The sequence below is a fragment of the Zea mays genome, chromosome 8 (genome assembly GCF_902167145.1).
Source record: "Zea mays cultivar B73 chromosome 8, Zm-B73-REFERENCE-NAM-5.0, whole genome shotgun sequence".
In the NCBI taxonomy this organism is placed as follows: Eukaryota; Viridiplantae; Streptophyta; class Magnoliopsida; order Poales; family Poaceae; genus Zea; species Zea mays.
The window spans coordinates 93,279,464-93,294,479 of NC_050103.1; the positions used below are offsets into that span (position 1 = coordinate 93,279,464).

Sequence of the window (15,016 nt, forward strand, 5' to 3'; positions counted from 1 at the left end):
AAGCTATGTACAACCGGCTCAAGACCTTGGTGAATCAAGTGCGCAACCTTAGGAGCACAAAATGGGATGACCATGAAATGGTCAAGGTTATTCTTAGATCACTCGTATTTCGCAATCCTACTCAAGTTCAATTAATACGTGGTGATCCTAGATATAAGCTAATGTCTCTCGAGGAAGTGATAGGAAAGTTTGTGAGCTTGAATTGATGATCAAAGGCTCCAAACAAATCGTCGAGCAAGGCGGCACCTCCACACCCGAGGTGCAACCCGTCGCATTTAAGGCAACAGAAGAAGAAAAGAAGGAATCTACACCAAGTAGGATTCCAATCGACGCCTCCAAGCTTGACAACGAGGAAATGGCGCTCATCATCAAGAGTTTCCACCAAATCCTCAAACAAAGGAGGGGGAAGGATTACAAACCCCGCTCCAAGAAGGTGTGCTACAAGTGTGGTAAGCTCGGTCACTTTATAGCTAAATGTCCTATATCAAGTGACAGTGACAGGGGCAACGACAAGAAGGGAAAGAGGAAGGAAAAGGAGAAGTACTACAAGAAGAAGGGCGGCAATGCCCACATATGTCGGGAATGGGACTCCGACATGAGCTCCACCGACTCCTCCTCCGACGAGGATGTCGCCAACATCGCCGTCAACAAGGGACTCCTCTTCCCCAACGCTGTCCACAAGTGTCTCATGGCAAAGGACGGCAAAAAGAAGAAGGTAAAATCTAGAATTTGTCATGACACTATCTCCAACCTTAGGATTGAAAATGCCAAATTGATTGCTAAGGTTGAGAAGTCAAATGAATGTGATGATTCAATTGCCAATCTTAAAAATGATAACGCTAGTTTAATTACTAAGATTGACAAATTGAATGAATCAATTTCTAGCCTTAAGATTGAGAATGATAAACTAATTTCTAAGGCTAAGGATTTAAATGTTTGCAATGTTTCTATTTCCTGTCTTAGAGATGAAAATGACATGCTAAAATCTAAGATAGATGAATTAAAATCTTGCAAACCCTCCACATCCACTGTTGATCATGTTTCTATTTGCATGAGATGTAGAGATATTAATGTTGATGCTATCCATGATCACATTGCTATGATTAAACAACAAAATGATCATATAGCTAAACTAGATGCTAAAATTGCCGAGCATGAATTAGAAAATGAAAATTTTAAATTTGCTCGTACCATGCTTTATAATGAGAGACGCCCTAGCATTAAGGATGGCATTGGCTTCCAACAGGGAGACAATGTCAAGCTTAATGCCCCCAAGAAATTGTCTAATTTTGTTAAGGGTAAGGCTCCCATGGCTCAGGATAACGAGGGCTATATTTTATATCATGCTGGTTATCCCGAGCATAAGATTAGAAGAATTCATGCTAGGAAGTTGTAACGCCCTGAATTTGGGGTATAAAATTTCTTTTCTAATATTCACCAAATTCAGGTGTTACCCTCTCTTTTCCTTCCTTTTCTTATATTTCTTTCTAAATGATGAAGAGTTATTTTATATATAGGTGTAATCCTAATAAACTAAATTTCTATAAGAACTTTTGCATTCATGCCGATGCAAAGGGTTTATGAGTGCAAAATGTTATCGTAACAGGTTAAAGTATCTCGAGGATGTTTCCAAGAGTTTTTCAAATCTTTGGAACGTCTCTTCGAGTATTAAATATGAATTTTAGTTTTTCTAATATTAATTAAATACCTAAAATTTAGTATTTGAGAAAAACTATAAAATTTTGGAAACCCGAAAATATTTGTGTGTTGTATTGCATGCCGAAACACATTTTCTTGGTTGCTAAAAAAATAGTCTTGGTGGTGTTTTCGTTCAAAAAAAGGAAATATTAAATTTGGATGACCTAATATAAATAAATAAATACATTCATATATACATATATATACCTATTTATATTTATGTATAAGGAATGAAAAAACACATTCTTTTCCCACCCGTCCCGGTACCGGGGCTGGCCCAGCAAGAGGCTTGCTCGCCGTGCCTTGTCCCTACAGTCTGGGACCCACGCGTTAGCTGTTTTTTTTCTTCCTCACAACTGCCTCAGCCCCGCCTGAACCGCCCCACGTCGCGGCTCGCTCGCTAAACCGTCCGCCCAAGCCGCTCCTGTTCAAAATACATTGACCCTCGTCATCTACACCCTCTCTCTCTCCCAAATCCTCTCACTGCGAATCTGCGATGGCCGTTGCGCAGCGTCTCACCGTGCTGGAGCTCCACCATTGCTGCTGCCCAACACCTCGTGATACGTCGCGCCTAGACTTGAGCTCGCTGCGCGCTGGGAGCCCCGCCGAGTTCGCTGTTGAGCACCGCCGCGGAAGACTCTTCCTGCCGTGCGTCGTCGCAAGGTAAGACTTCGTCGTCTTCAACCACCGCGGACTCCTAGCTCCCTGCAAATCCCGCCATAGCGGCCTGCTCCCTCCCGTGGATGCGTGCGTCCTGGCCAGAGGCCGAGCGACACAGCGCCCCGGTGGCTCCCTTCCCCTGCGTGGAGCTCGCCTGAAGATCCCCTGAACCTGCCACTTGCCAGCCCTGCGCTCAGCCGCAGCCAGCGCTGCTAGTGTGCCCACCTGGCCGGACGAAGCCCCGTTGCGCGAGCTCCGCCCGACCCTGGCGAGCGCTCTCTGGCCACCGGATTTGCCCAGCCCGTGCTCGCCCTGCCCGGTGAGCTAGCCCCTGCGCCGCGCCGCCCTTCCTTACTCATTCTTGCTCCCCTCCGGTGAGACGCCGCGGCAGCCGACGAACGGCCTTCTTCTCTATGTGCGTATAGGTTGTAGAAGAAAGAAAAACTGAACACATTCAAACGCCGAGCGAATAGGCTAGAAAAGAGAACTGCATGGGCCCCACGATCCCATCACCATACGTGCACTATGTTTTAGAAAAAAAACCATCTCGTCATGTGTCAGTGTCCCATAGGCCTAGCTGTGAACGATTTTCAGCAGCCATGCTCTTTGTGGTCCGTCGCGTGGCTTTGTTTCGGGCCAATAGAAATGTGCCACGTCGTCGCAATTCCACAGGCTATTAGATAGACGATATATTTTGGGTCGCAGACCCGTTTCGACACGTTTCAGTCGCGTTAGCTTTATAATAATGTCGATTACGTGTTAGTAGCATTATTTTGCCACGACCCGTGTTATAATTAATTGTTTATTTGATAGTCACTAAAATGGCTTTCCAATTAAAACTAACTTATAGTTTTTTTACTTGCGCTTTATAAATACATGTTATTGTGATTAATGCTAACTCAAATATTCTTAATTAGTACTCGCTTAGTTTGTGCGCGATATTTGTTAGCGATCCTCGCATGACGTGCTTGTTGTCGTGCTGTTCGAGCACGACGTTCGCGCGCTATCGCGTGCGTTGTTTCGTGTGCCGGCTGCACGTTGTTTCACGCACGTCGTCGCGTGTCGTTCGCAAGTGTCGCGCGTGCTGTTCGCGCGCGTAGTCGCGTTGACTCGCGCGTGTCGCGCGCTGTCGTGTACGTTGTTTCACACGTCATCCGCGCACTGTTTTGCACAGTGTCGCGCGTCCTCACATGTCATTCCCGTGTGCCGCGCATGCCATTTTCACGTGTGTCGCGCGGCGTCTGCGCGTGATAATAAATTGTTTTCGCTTATAAACACTCATGTTAATAACGTTAATTCGTCTGGCCACATATTTTAGACAATTAACTTAAGGTTTGCTCGACTAATATTTATTTGATTAATATTCTAATTAATACTTTCTCAGTGTAAACACGCTAACCCCTCGACCGTAGCTTCGACTATCGTGGTTCTTTTCCTCGCATAACTGTAGAAGCGCTCTCTATTTTATATTGCTCGCTCTATAATATTTCTTGTATGGTGTAATGTTCTTATGCAAGTATATGTTTGCTTGTGCCTGTTTGTATTCGTTGCGCGTCGCGAATAGACTGCGATCCATTTCCGAGCTTCGAGGAATCGACAGTCAAGCTTCGGCGACCAAGAGGTCGAACTCTTCGAGTTCTACAAGGCTGAAGACCCTGAGCATCTGTTTGGTGAAGGCAAGTGTCCTCTGACCCATTATGTCCTATTCACTTATAATTCACTTTCCCGCAGTATTTAATTGAAATCTAAGGATTGACTAGCTTTATACTTTACCTTATCCTTGATGACCTTTTGGGTGATTATGGTTAGCATTCTGCTATTGCCTTAACTTAATCAATGAACATGATGTGACCATTTATGATACTGTTATCCTGATTATATTGTTGATCTTGTGATACTCTAGGGGGCTCAGGCTGTTTCCTGAGTACCTCTCCGTAAGGACCTGTTCGTTGAGAGACCACCCGGGATAACAGTGCAACCATGAGGGTGGAATGGGGTGCCCTTAGCTAATTAATTAGAGGAACTAGAAGTGTAGTTGCTTCGCCGTCGTGTCGTCAATGGGGTCCAGGCACAGTGCTTGCTCTGCCGAGGCTGGGTGCCGAGGTTCTTTCGTTTTGCTTTTTAGTCACCCTCCTGCGGGGAGAGGTACTGTGTTTATCAAACTGGAGAAACCTAACGGGCAGCTATGACCTCTAGGGAATCTTTGTAAAGGCTTCGTAGTGAATCCCTGGCCATTCACCTTGGGAGTGAATAAGGGTCTTGCAAGCTCGGGCTAGAGAGGGAATCACGGCTTATGGGTAAAGTGTGCGACCTCTGCAGAGGGTAGTGAAACTGGTATATCAGCCGTGCTCACGGTTAAGAGCAGCCTTGGGATCCTCTTTGATTAGAGATACTCCGGATACACTTCAGATGATGACTTTAATGATGATGGTTAACGATGGTGACTTTAATTATGTTTTCTAGTATTTCTTCTCTGAGGAAGTACTTTTTGGGATTATAACTTGGGTTTTATGATAAAACCTGGCTCCTACTAATAATAAATACTTGACCAACTAAAAGCAACTGCTTGAGCCTAACCCCACATAAAAGATAGTCCACTTCAGCCAAACGGGGCATTTGCTGAGTACGTTGATGTGTACTCATCCTTGCTTTACCACAAAACACCAGGTTGTCCACATTGCAACCACTGCTCAGGAGAAGACGAAGTCGTGGAAGGAGACTTCCAGGAGTTCCAAGACTACGACGAGTTTTAGGTGTGGGTTGGCGGCAACCCCCAGTCAGCTGCCTGTGAAGGCCTTATCTTTACTGCGTTTCGCTAGCACTTTGATTTAACTGTTAAGTTGATGCCTATGTGGATGTCTATGACTCTGTGATGTAATAAGTTAATACTCTTTTATGTTATTATTCGAGCACTGTGCGATGATGTTCATTTATGTAATCGCTGTGTACGTGAATTCTGATCCTGGCACGTACATAGTTCGCATTCGGTTTGCCTTCTGAAACCGGGTGTGACATAAGTGGTATCAAAGCCGTGCTGACTGTAGGACCGCTGACCTAGAGTAGCATTGGCCGTTTTAAGGACTTATCGATTATTACTTTACCTCATCCTTGATTCTGCTTCAAAATATTAGTCACCTCGACTAATTCTATGTTGTGCTCCTATATGCCCCTTGCCAAAAGTATTTTATTCAAGTATGGTCTATACTTCTCTCAATCTATTAGATCTGATCTCACTCTTGTGCTTGCGACGTCTTTGTAGATGCCCACTGACCATAACTTTCTTGTCTTTTTGGGATTCTTTCCTCTTTTGTCATTAAATTGCCACCATCTAGCGAACTCTAGTCCTTTGGTATTGACATGCTTGTACCCCTTTAATGCCCTTGTTTCAAATACTTGCCTCTAAATTTCTACTACCTACTTAGACATTTCAGTTTATATGTTCCTGACCTTCCTGTCTTTTGAGAGCCTTTCCTCTTCTATTGTTAAGTCGCTATCTTTTAGTAATTCGTACTCCCTTGGTCTTGGTATGCTCGCACCTTCGGAATCTTGCATACTCTTACTTTTTATATAAATGCTAACCTTTGTACCCCCAATGTCTGTTTAAGACATTTCAGTTTACATGCTCTTGACCACCTTTGTTTCTTCATGATCCATGAGCGATCGTTCTATTCCTCACATCCTTAATGATCTCATTGTTTCCATATAACTTCCCTCGGTAATAATTTCTTTTACTTCAACCATTCTATTGGAACCTTACCTACCTTACCCACGATTGTCTTCTCCATTTCTCCATTTTGCGAGTTTTGCCTTAACTCCGTCCTTTGCCTACTTTTGTTTGTTATTATCTTTACCTTTCTCATCCCTCGATCTTACCTTGGTGATTACATTATGTCTGTTATTGAAAATCTCCAATCTCCTATCCCAATCTGAGAGCGGTGTTTTACTTATCTTACCCTTGGCAATATCCTCTTCTTTACCGCTTGTAAGCCTTGACATAACTCCATTCTTTGTTGTAATCGTGCCACTGGCTCTCCAATGCCCTCATCTTTTCTCTCATACCCTTGTCTGTTATCGCCTTTGACCCTTGCGTTATAGATGTCTTCTACCTAAATGCTTACCTTGAACTTATCCTTTAAAAGCCTTCCCTTTCTTTCGACCAAGTTTGAGAGCTGTGAGCGACCTATCTCTTCCTTGGTTTCTTTTCACTTCATGTCGCCTTACAAGTTGTCTTAATTCCATCTTTTGCTGTGTTTTTATTTGCTATCACCATCACCTTATCATCCATCGATCTTGCCTTGATACTCATCTTTATTAATACTCTTCAAAAATCTCCTCTCTTCCATCTCAATTTGAGAGCGACAATTTACCTATCTGGCCCTTGGACGTACCCTCTCCTTTTCCATTTGATGGTCCGGTCTTAACTCCGTTATTTATGGTACTTATATCCTTCGTCTTATGCCTATTTATCTCCTCTCATACATCCTTGTCCGTTATTACCTTTAAAACCCTCGTGATATCTATGCCCTTGCCTTCCTGCTTACCTTGAACCTACCCTTTGAAGCCCTCTCTTTTCCATCATTGTTCAAGGATAATGCCTCATCTATTTCATCATTGACTGCTCCCCCTTCTTTGACACCTTGAGAATTTTGTCTAAAATACATCTTTGGTTGTGTGTTTGTCTGTTATCACCTTAACCCTTGTCATCCCTCGATCTTTTACTTTGATGCTTATCCCGCACCTTCATTTTAAAGCCTTCTTTGCCATTTCGGTTCAAGAGTGTTGTCTTACCCATCCCGCTCTTGTTCGTTCCATTTTCCTCTGCCTCGTTGCCAATCATAGCTTTTGCTTGATATCACCCTTACCTTTGTAATCACTAGATCTTGCCTGAATGCTTATCTTAGGTCTGATTTTTTTGGAATCTCTCTTTTTTTATCTCAACTCAAGAGTGGTGTCCTACCCATTATGCCCTTGGTCATATCCTTTTCCTGGTCGCTGACGATGCTTGCTTTAACTCCATACTTTATGGTGCTCGTGCCCCTATCCTACACGTCTTGTTCTTCTCCTCCTCCTTCGGCAACCTTAGAGATTAGTTACTCCCTTTTTAGGAAAGGCCACCATTTAGTTAACATTCACGTGTAGCAACGATATGTTTGTTGTGGTATGCTTGTGATGTTTGTCTTTGTGTTATGACCGATTTGCTTCTTTGTGATGAGTGTTGATGTGTTGTGGCCCTTGGTCCGCAATGACATTAGTTTACTAGTTGATTGCCATAGAGTAAGGTAGTTGGGTGCTCTTCCTTTTCTCTCTTTAATCCATCTATGCTTATCTTTTCTATCTATACCCTTCCCTCTTGCACATGTCCGGTTGGCAACCTCCAACCTCTCTTAATCAGTCAAGATCAAAGTCGGCAGCATCCTCACCAAGTGCATATCAACGCTCCTATTAAGGGGGTTAGCCGCTAACCCCAATGAAGACAATGCGATCAACATCAACCAACAAGATTGAAGTGGCGCAGCGAAAGCGTGTGTGGGTCCTAACCCATAGGCCCAAGGGATCCTCAAGAATTACATCAATTGGTCGCGAGCATCTGAAGGTCAAAGCAACCAATCCACAAGTTAAGCTTGCAGATTCAAAGTCAACTCAAGAAAGTTGTGAACAGCCTATGAACCAACCTTGTTTTCTTGCTAGCTTCTCCTTGAATCTCGGGGGCGAGATTCCTGTTAAGGGGGTTAGATTTGTAACGCCCTGAATTTGGGGTATAAAATTTCTTTTCTAATATTCACCAAATTCAGGTGTTACCCTCTCTTTTCCTTCCTTTTCTTATATTTCTTTCTAAATGATGAAGAGTTATTTTATATATAGGTGTAATCCTAATAAACTAAATTTCTATAAGAACTTTTGCATTCATGCCGATGCAAAGGGTTTATGAGTGCAAAATATTATCTTAACAGGTTAAAGTATCTCGAGGATGTTTCCAAGAGTTTTTCAAATCTTTGGAACGTCTCTTCGAGTATTAAATATGAATTTTAGTTTTTCTAATATTAATTAAATACCTAAAATTTAGTATTTGAGAAAAACTATAAAATTTTGGAAACCCGAAAATATTTGTGTGTTGTATTGCATGCCGAAACACATTTTCTTGGTTGCTAAAAAAATAGTCTTGGTGGTGTTTTCGTTCAAAAAAAGGAAATATTAAATTTGGATGACCTAATATAAATAAATAAATACATTCATATATACATATATATACCTATTTATATTTATGTATAAGGAATGAAAAAACACATTCTTTTCCCACCCGTCCCGGTACCGGGGCTGGCCCAGCAAGAGGCTTGCTCGCTGTGCCTTGTCCCTACAGTCTGGGACCCACGCGTCAGCTGTTTTTTTTTCTTCCTCACAACTGCCTCAGCCCCGCCTGAACCGCCCCATGTCGCGGCTCGCTCGCTAAACCGTCCGCCCAAGCCGCTCCTGTTCAAAATACATTGACCCTCGTCATCTACACCCTCTCTCTCTCCCAAATCCTCTCACTGCGAATCTGCGATGGCCGTTGCGCAGCGTCTCACCGTGCTGGAGCTCCACCATTGCTGCTGCCCAACACCTCGTGATACGTCGCGCCTAGACTTGAGCTCGCTGCGCGCTGGGAGCCCCGCCGAGTTCGCTGTTGAGCACCACCGCGGAAGACTCTTCCTGCCGTGCGTCGTCGCAAGGTAAGACTTCGCCGTCTTCAACCACCGCGGACTCCTAGCTCCCTGCAAATCCCGCCATAGCGGCCTGCTCCCTCCCGTGGATGCCTGCGTCCTGGCCAGAGGCCGAGCGACACAGCGCCCCGGTGGCTCCCTTCCCCTGCGTGGAGCTCGCCTGAAGATCCCCTGAACCTGCCCCTTGCCAGCCCTGCGCTCAGCCGCAGCCAGCGCTGCTAGTGTGCCCACCTGGCCGGACGAAGCCCCGTTGCGCGAGCTCCGCCCGACCCTGGCGAGCGCTCTCTGGCCACCGGATTTGCCCAGCCCGTGCTCGCCCTGCCCGGTGAGCTAGCCCCTGCGCCGCGCCGCCCTTTCTTGCTCATTCTTGCTCCCCTCCGGTGAGACGCCGCGGCAGCCGACGAACGGCCTTCTTCTCTATGTGCGTATAGGTTGTAGAAGAAAGAAAAACTGAACACATTCAAACGCCGAGCGAATAGGCTAGAAAAGAGAACTGCATGGGCCCCACGATCCCATCACCATACGTGCACTATGTTTTAGAAAAAAAAACCATCTCGTCATGTGTCAGTGTCCCATAGGCCTAGCTGTGAACGATTTTCAGCAGCCATGCTCTTTGTGGTCCGTCGCGTGGCTTTGTTTCGAGCCAATAGAAATGTGCCACGTCGTCGTAATTCCACAGGCTATTAGATAGACGATATATTTTGGGTCGCAGACCCGTTTCGACACGTTTCAGTCGCGTTAGCTTTATAATAATGTCGATTACGTGTTAGTAGCATTATTTTGCCACGACCCGTGTTATAATTAATTAATTAATTGTTTATTTGATAGTCACTAAAATGGCTTTCCAATTAAAACTAACTTATAGTTTTTTTACTTGCGCTTTATAAATACATGTTATTGTGATTAATGCTAACTCAAATATTCTTAATTAGTACTCGCTTAGTTTGTGCGCGATATTTGTTAGCGATCCTCGCATGACGTGCTTGTTGTCGTGCTGTTCGAGCACGACGTTCGCGCGCTATCGCGTGCGTTGTTTCGTGTGTCGGCTGCACGTTGTTTCACGCACGTCGTCGCGTGTCGTTCGCGAGTGTCGCGCGTGCTGTTCGCGCGCGTAGTCGCGTTGACTCGCGCGTGTCGCGCGCTGTCGTGTACGTTGTTTCACACGTCATCCGCGCACTGTTTTGCACAGTGTCGCGCGTCCTCACATGTCATTCCCGTGTGCCGCGCATGCCATTTTCACGTGTGTCGCGCGGCGTCTGCGCGTGATAATAAATTGTTTTCGCTTATAAACACTCATGTTAATAACGTTAATTCGTCTGGCCACATATTTTAGACAATTAACTTAAGGTTTGCTCGACTAATATTTATTTGATTAATATTCTAATTAATACTTTCTCAGTGTAAACACGCTAACCCCTCGACCGTAGCTTCGACTATCGTGGTTCTTTTCCTCGCATAACTGTAGAAGCGCTCTCTATTTTATATTGCTCGCTCTATAATATTTCTTGTATGGTGTAATGTTCTTATGCAAGTATATGTTTGCTTGTGCCTGTTTGTATTCGTTGCGCGTCGCGAATAGACTGCGATCCATTTCCGAGCTTCGAGGAATCGACAGTCAAGCTTCGGCGACCAAGAGGTCGAACTCTTCGAGTTCTACAAGGCTGAAGACCCTGAGCATCTGTTTGGTGAAGGCAAGTGTCCTCTGACCCATTATGTCCTATTCACTTATAATTCACTTTCCCGCAGTATTTAATTGAAATCTAAGGATTGACTAGCTTTATACTTTACCTTATCCTTGATGACCTTTTGGGTGATTATGGTTAGCATTCTGCTATTGCCTTAACTTAATCAATGAACATGATGTGACCATTTATGATACTGTTATCCTGATTATATTGTTGATCTTGTGATACTCTAGGGGGCTCAGGCTGTTTCCTGAGTACCTCTCCGTAAGGACCTGTTCGTTGAGAGACCACCCGGGATAACAGTGCAACCATGAGGGTGGAATGGGGTGCCCTTAGCTAATTAATTAGAGGAACTAGAAGTGTAGTTGCTTCGCCGTCGTGTCGTCAATGGGGTCCAGGCACAGTGCTTGCTCTGCCGAGGCTGGGTGCCGAGGTTCTTTCGTTTTGCTTTTTAGTCACCCTCCTGCGGGGAGAGGTACTGTGTTTATCAAACTGGAGAAACCTAACGGGCAGCTATGACCTCTAGGGAATCTTTGTAAAGGCTTCGTAGTGAATCCCTGGCCATTCACCTTGGGAGTGAATAAGGGTCTTGCAAGCTCGGGCTAGAGAGGGAATCACGGCTCATGGGTAAAGTGTGCGACCTCTGCAGAGGGTAGTGAAACTGGTATATCAGTCGTGCTCACGGTTAAGAGCAGCCTTGGGATCCTCTTTGATTAGAGATACTCCGGATACACTTCAGATGATGACTTTAATGATGATGGTTAACGATGGTGACTTTAATTATGTTTTCTAGTATTTCTTCTCTGAGGAAGTACTTTTTGGGATTATAACTTGGGTTTTATGATAAAACCTGGCTCCTACTAATAATAAATACTTGACCAACTAAAAGCAACTGCTTGAGCCTAACCCCACATAAAAGCTAGTCCACTTCAGCCAAACGGGGCATTTGCTGAGTACGTTGATGTGTACTCATCCTTGCTTTACCACAAAACACCAGGTTGTCCACATTGCAACCACTGCTCAGGAGAAGACGAAGTCGTGGAAGGAGACTTCCAGGAGTTCCAAGACTACGACGAGTTTTAGGTATGGGTTGGCGGCAACCCCCAGTCAGCTGCCTGTGAAGGCCTTATCTTTACTGCGTTTCGCTAGCACTTTGATTTAACTGTTAAGTTGATGCCTATGTGGATGTCTATGACTCTGTGATGTAATAAGTTAATACTCTTTTATGTTATTATTCGAGCACTGTGCGATGATGTTCATTTATGTAATCGCTGTGTACGTGAATTCTGATCCTGGCACGTACATAGTTCGCATTCGGTTTGCCTTCTGAAACCGGGTGTGACAGAAGTCTCATTCTATTTCCCATCATGCTTTTATGTACAAGAATGAGGCATCTAGCTCTAGGCATTCTACCCATGTTAAAATGCCTAAAAAGAAAACTCATATTGCATCAAATGAGCCTAATGTTTCATTTAAGACTTTTGATGCTTCTTAAGTGCTTACTAACAAATCAGGCAAAGTAGTTGCCAAATATGTTGGGGGCAAACACAAGGGCTCCAAGACTTGTGTTTGGGTACCCAAGGTGCTTGTTTCTAATGTGAAAGGACTCAAGACCGTTTGGGTACCTAAGAACAAGACCTAAATTGTTTTGCAGGTTTATGCATCCGGGGGCTCAAGTTGGATAATTGATAGCGGATGCACAAACCACATGACAGGGGAGAAAAAGATGTTCTCCTCCTACGAGAAAACGAAGATTCCCAAAGAGCTATCACATTCGGGGATGGAAATCAAGGTTTGGTCAAAGGACTTGGTAAAATTGCTATATCACCTGACCATTCTATTTCCAATGTTTTTCTTGTAGTCTCTTTAGATTACAATTTGCTTTATGTATCTCAATTATGCAAAATGGGTTACAACTGTCTTTATACGGATATAGGTGTTACTGTCTTTAGAAGAAGTGATGATTCAGTAGTGTTTAAGGGAGTATTAGAGGGTCAGCTATACTTAGTTGATTTTAATAGAGCTGAACTCGATACTTGCTTAATTGCTAAGACTAATATGGGTTGGCTCTAGCATCGCCGACTAGCCCATGTTGGGATGAAGAATCTTCACAAGCTTCTAAAGGGATAACACATTATGGGACTAACAAATGTTCATTTTGAGAAAGACAGGGTTTGTAGCGCATGTCAAGCAGGAAAGCAAGTTGGTGTCCACCATCCACACAAGAACATCATGGCTGACATGCCACTGGAGTTACTCCACATGGATCTATTCGGCTCGATAGCTTACATAAGCATCGACGAGAGTAAGTACTGTCTAGTAATTGTGGACGATTATTCTCGCTTCACTTGGGTATTCTTTTTGCAGGATAAATCTCAAACCCAAGAGACCTTAAAGGGATTCTTGAGACAGGCTCAAAATGAGTTCGGATTGAGAATCAAAAAGATAAGAAGCGACAACGGTATGGAGTTCAAGAACTCCCAAATAGAAGGCTTTCTTGAGGAGGAGGGCATCAAGCATGAGTTCTCTTCTCCCTACACACCTTAACAAAATGGTGTAGTGGAGAGAAAGAATAGAACTCTACTGGACATGGCGAGGACCATGCTTGATGAGTAAAAGACTCCAGACCGGTTTTGGGCTGAGGCGATTAACACCGCCTGCTACTCCATAAATCGGCTCTACCTTCACCGAATCCTCAAGAAGACATCATATGAACTCCTCACCGGTAAAAAGCCCAATGTTTCATATTTTAGAGTCTTCGGTAGCAAATGCTTTATTCTTGTTAAAAGAGGTAGAAAATCTAAATTTGCTCCAAAGGCTGTAGAAGGCTTTTTACATGGTTATGACTCAAACACAAGGGCATATAGAGTCTTCAACAAATCCACTGGATCAGTTGAGGTTTCTTGTGACATTGTGTTTGATGAGACTAATGGATCTCAAGTAGAGCAAGTTGATCTTGATGAGCTAGATGATGAAGAGGCTTCATACGTCGCACTAAGGAACATATCCATTAGGGATGTGTGTCCTAAGGAATCTGAAGAGCCTACACAAGCACAAGATCAACCATCATCTTCCAATCAAGCATCTCCACCAACTCAAGATGAGGAACAGGCTCAAGACAATGAAGATGAAGATCAAGAGAAATAGCCATCTCAAGAGGAGGACAACGATCAAGGGGGAGATGAAGTTGTTCAAGACAAGGAAGATGATCAGGGTCAAAGACTGTCACACCCAAGAGTCCACCAAGCGATACAAAGAGATCACCCAGTGAACTCCATTCTCGGTGACATTTATAAGGGGGTAACTACTCGATCTCGAGTCGCTCATTTTTGTGAACATTACTCTTTTGTGTCCTCTATTGAGCCATACAGGGTGGAGGATGCACTTAGAGATTCGGATTGGGCATTGGCAATGCAAGAGGAGCTCAACAACTTCACGAGGAATGAGGTATGGAATCTTGTTCCACGTCCTAACCAAAATGTTGTAGGTACCAAGTGGGTATTCCGCAACAAGCAAGATGAGCATGGTGTGGTGACAAGGAACAAAGCCCGACTTGTAGCCAAAGGATACTCACAAGTCGGAGGTTTGGATTTCGGTGAAACCTATGCACCCGTAGCTAGGCTTGAGTCAATTCGTATATTACTTGCCTATGCTACTTACCATGGCTTTAAGATTTATCAAATGGACATGAAAAGTGCCTTCCTCAATGGACCAATCAAAGAAGAGGTCTATGTTGAGCAACCTCCCGGCTTTGAAGATAGTGAGTACCCTAACCATGTTTATAAACTCTCAAAGGCACTTTATAGACTCAAGCAAGCCCCAAGAGCATGGTATGAATGCATGTTGACACCTTTTTCGGGCGCCAAACACTGCGTGAGAACCGGTGGCGGTGCCCTCTGCAGAGGCGCGGACGGTCCGCGGCCAGGGGCTGGATAGTCCGCGACCTGGTACAGGGGCTGGAGTTCCCTGCCTGACGGCCGGACGGTCCGCGCCTACAGACCGGACGGTCCACGCGTGCGCAGGGGCAGCGAAGGTCGCCGGCGGCGTCTGGATCTCGCTCCCGAGAGGGACCCCGTCAGGGAGGAGAGATCCTAGGGGTTGTCTAGGCTCGGGCCGGCCGACCTAGACTCCTCTAATCAGCGTAGAGTCGAAGAGAGGCAAAGAATTTGGGGATTGGAATACTAAACTAGGGCTAAACTAGAACTACTCCTAATGCGTAAGGTAAAAAACGAGAGATAGATTTGATTTGATCGATTGTTGGGGGGTTCAATCGGC

The 15,016-nt window shown here is 44.6% G+C and overlaps 1 protein-coding gene across 2 annotated transcripts; it reads left to right on the plus strand.

Moving 5' to 3' along the window:
- The first annotated feature begins 2,050 nt into the window (after window positions 1-2,050).
- On the plus strand, window positions 2,051-12,120 carry LOC100280183 (uncharacterized). Of its 2 annotated transcripts, none has more exons than XM_035961430.1 (3): window positions 2,051-2,361; window positions 3,923-4,034; window positions 5,026-5,190. In XM_035961430.1, exons 1-3 carry the CDS (start codon window positions 2,195-2,197, stop codon window positions 5,188-5,190), a joined length of 444 nt encoding a protein of 147 aa, XP_035817323.1. In that variant the 5' UTR covers window positions 2,051-2,194.
- The last annotated feature ends 2,896 nt before the right edge of the window (window positions 12,121-15,016 follow it).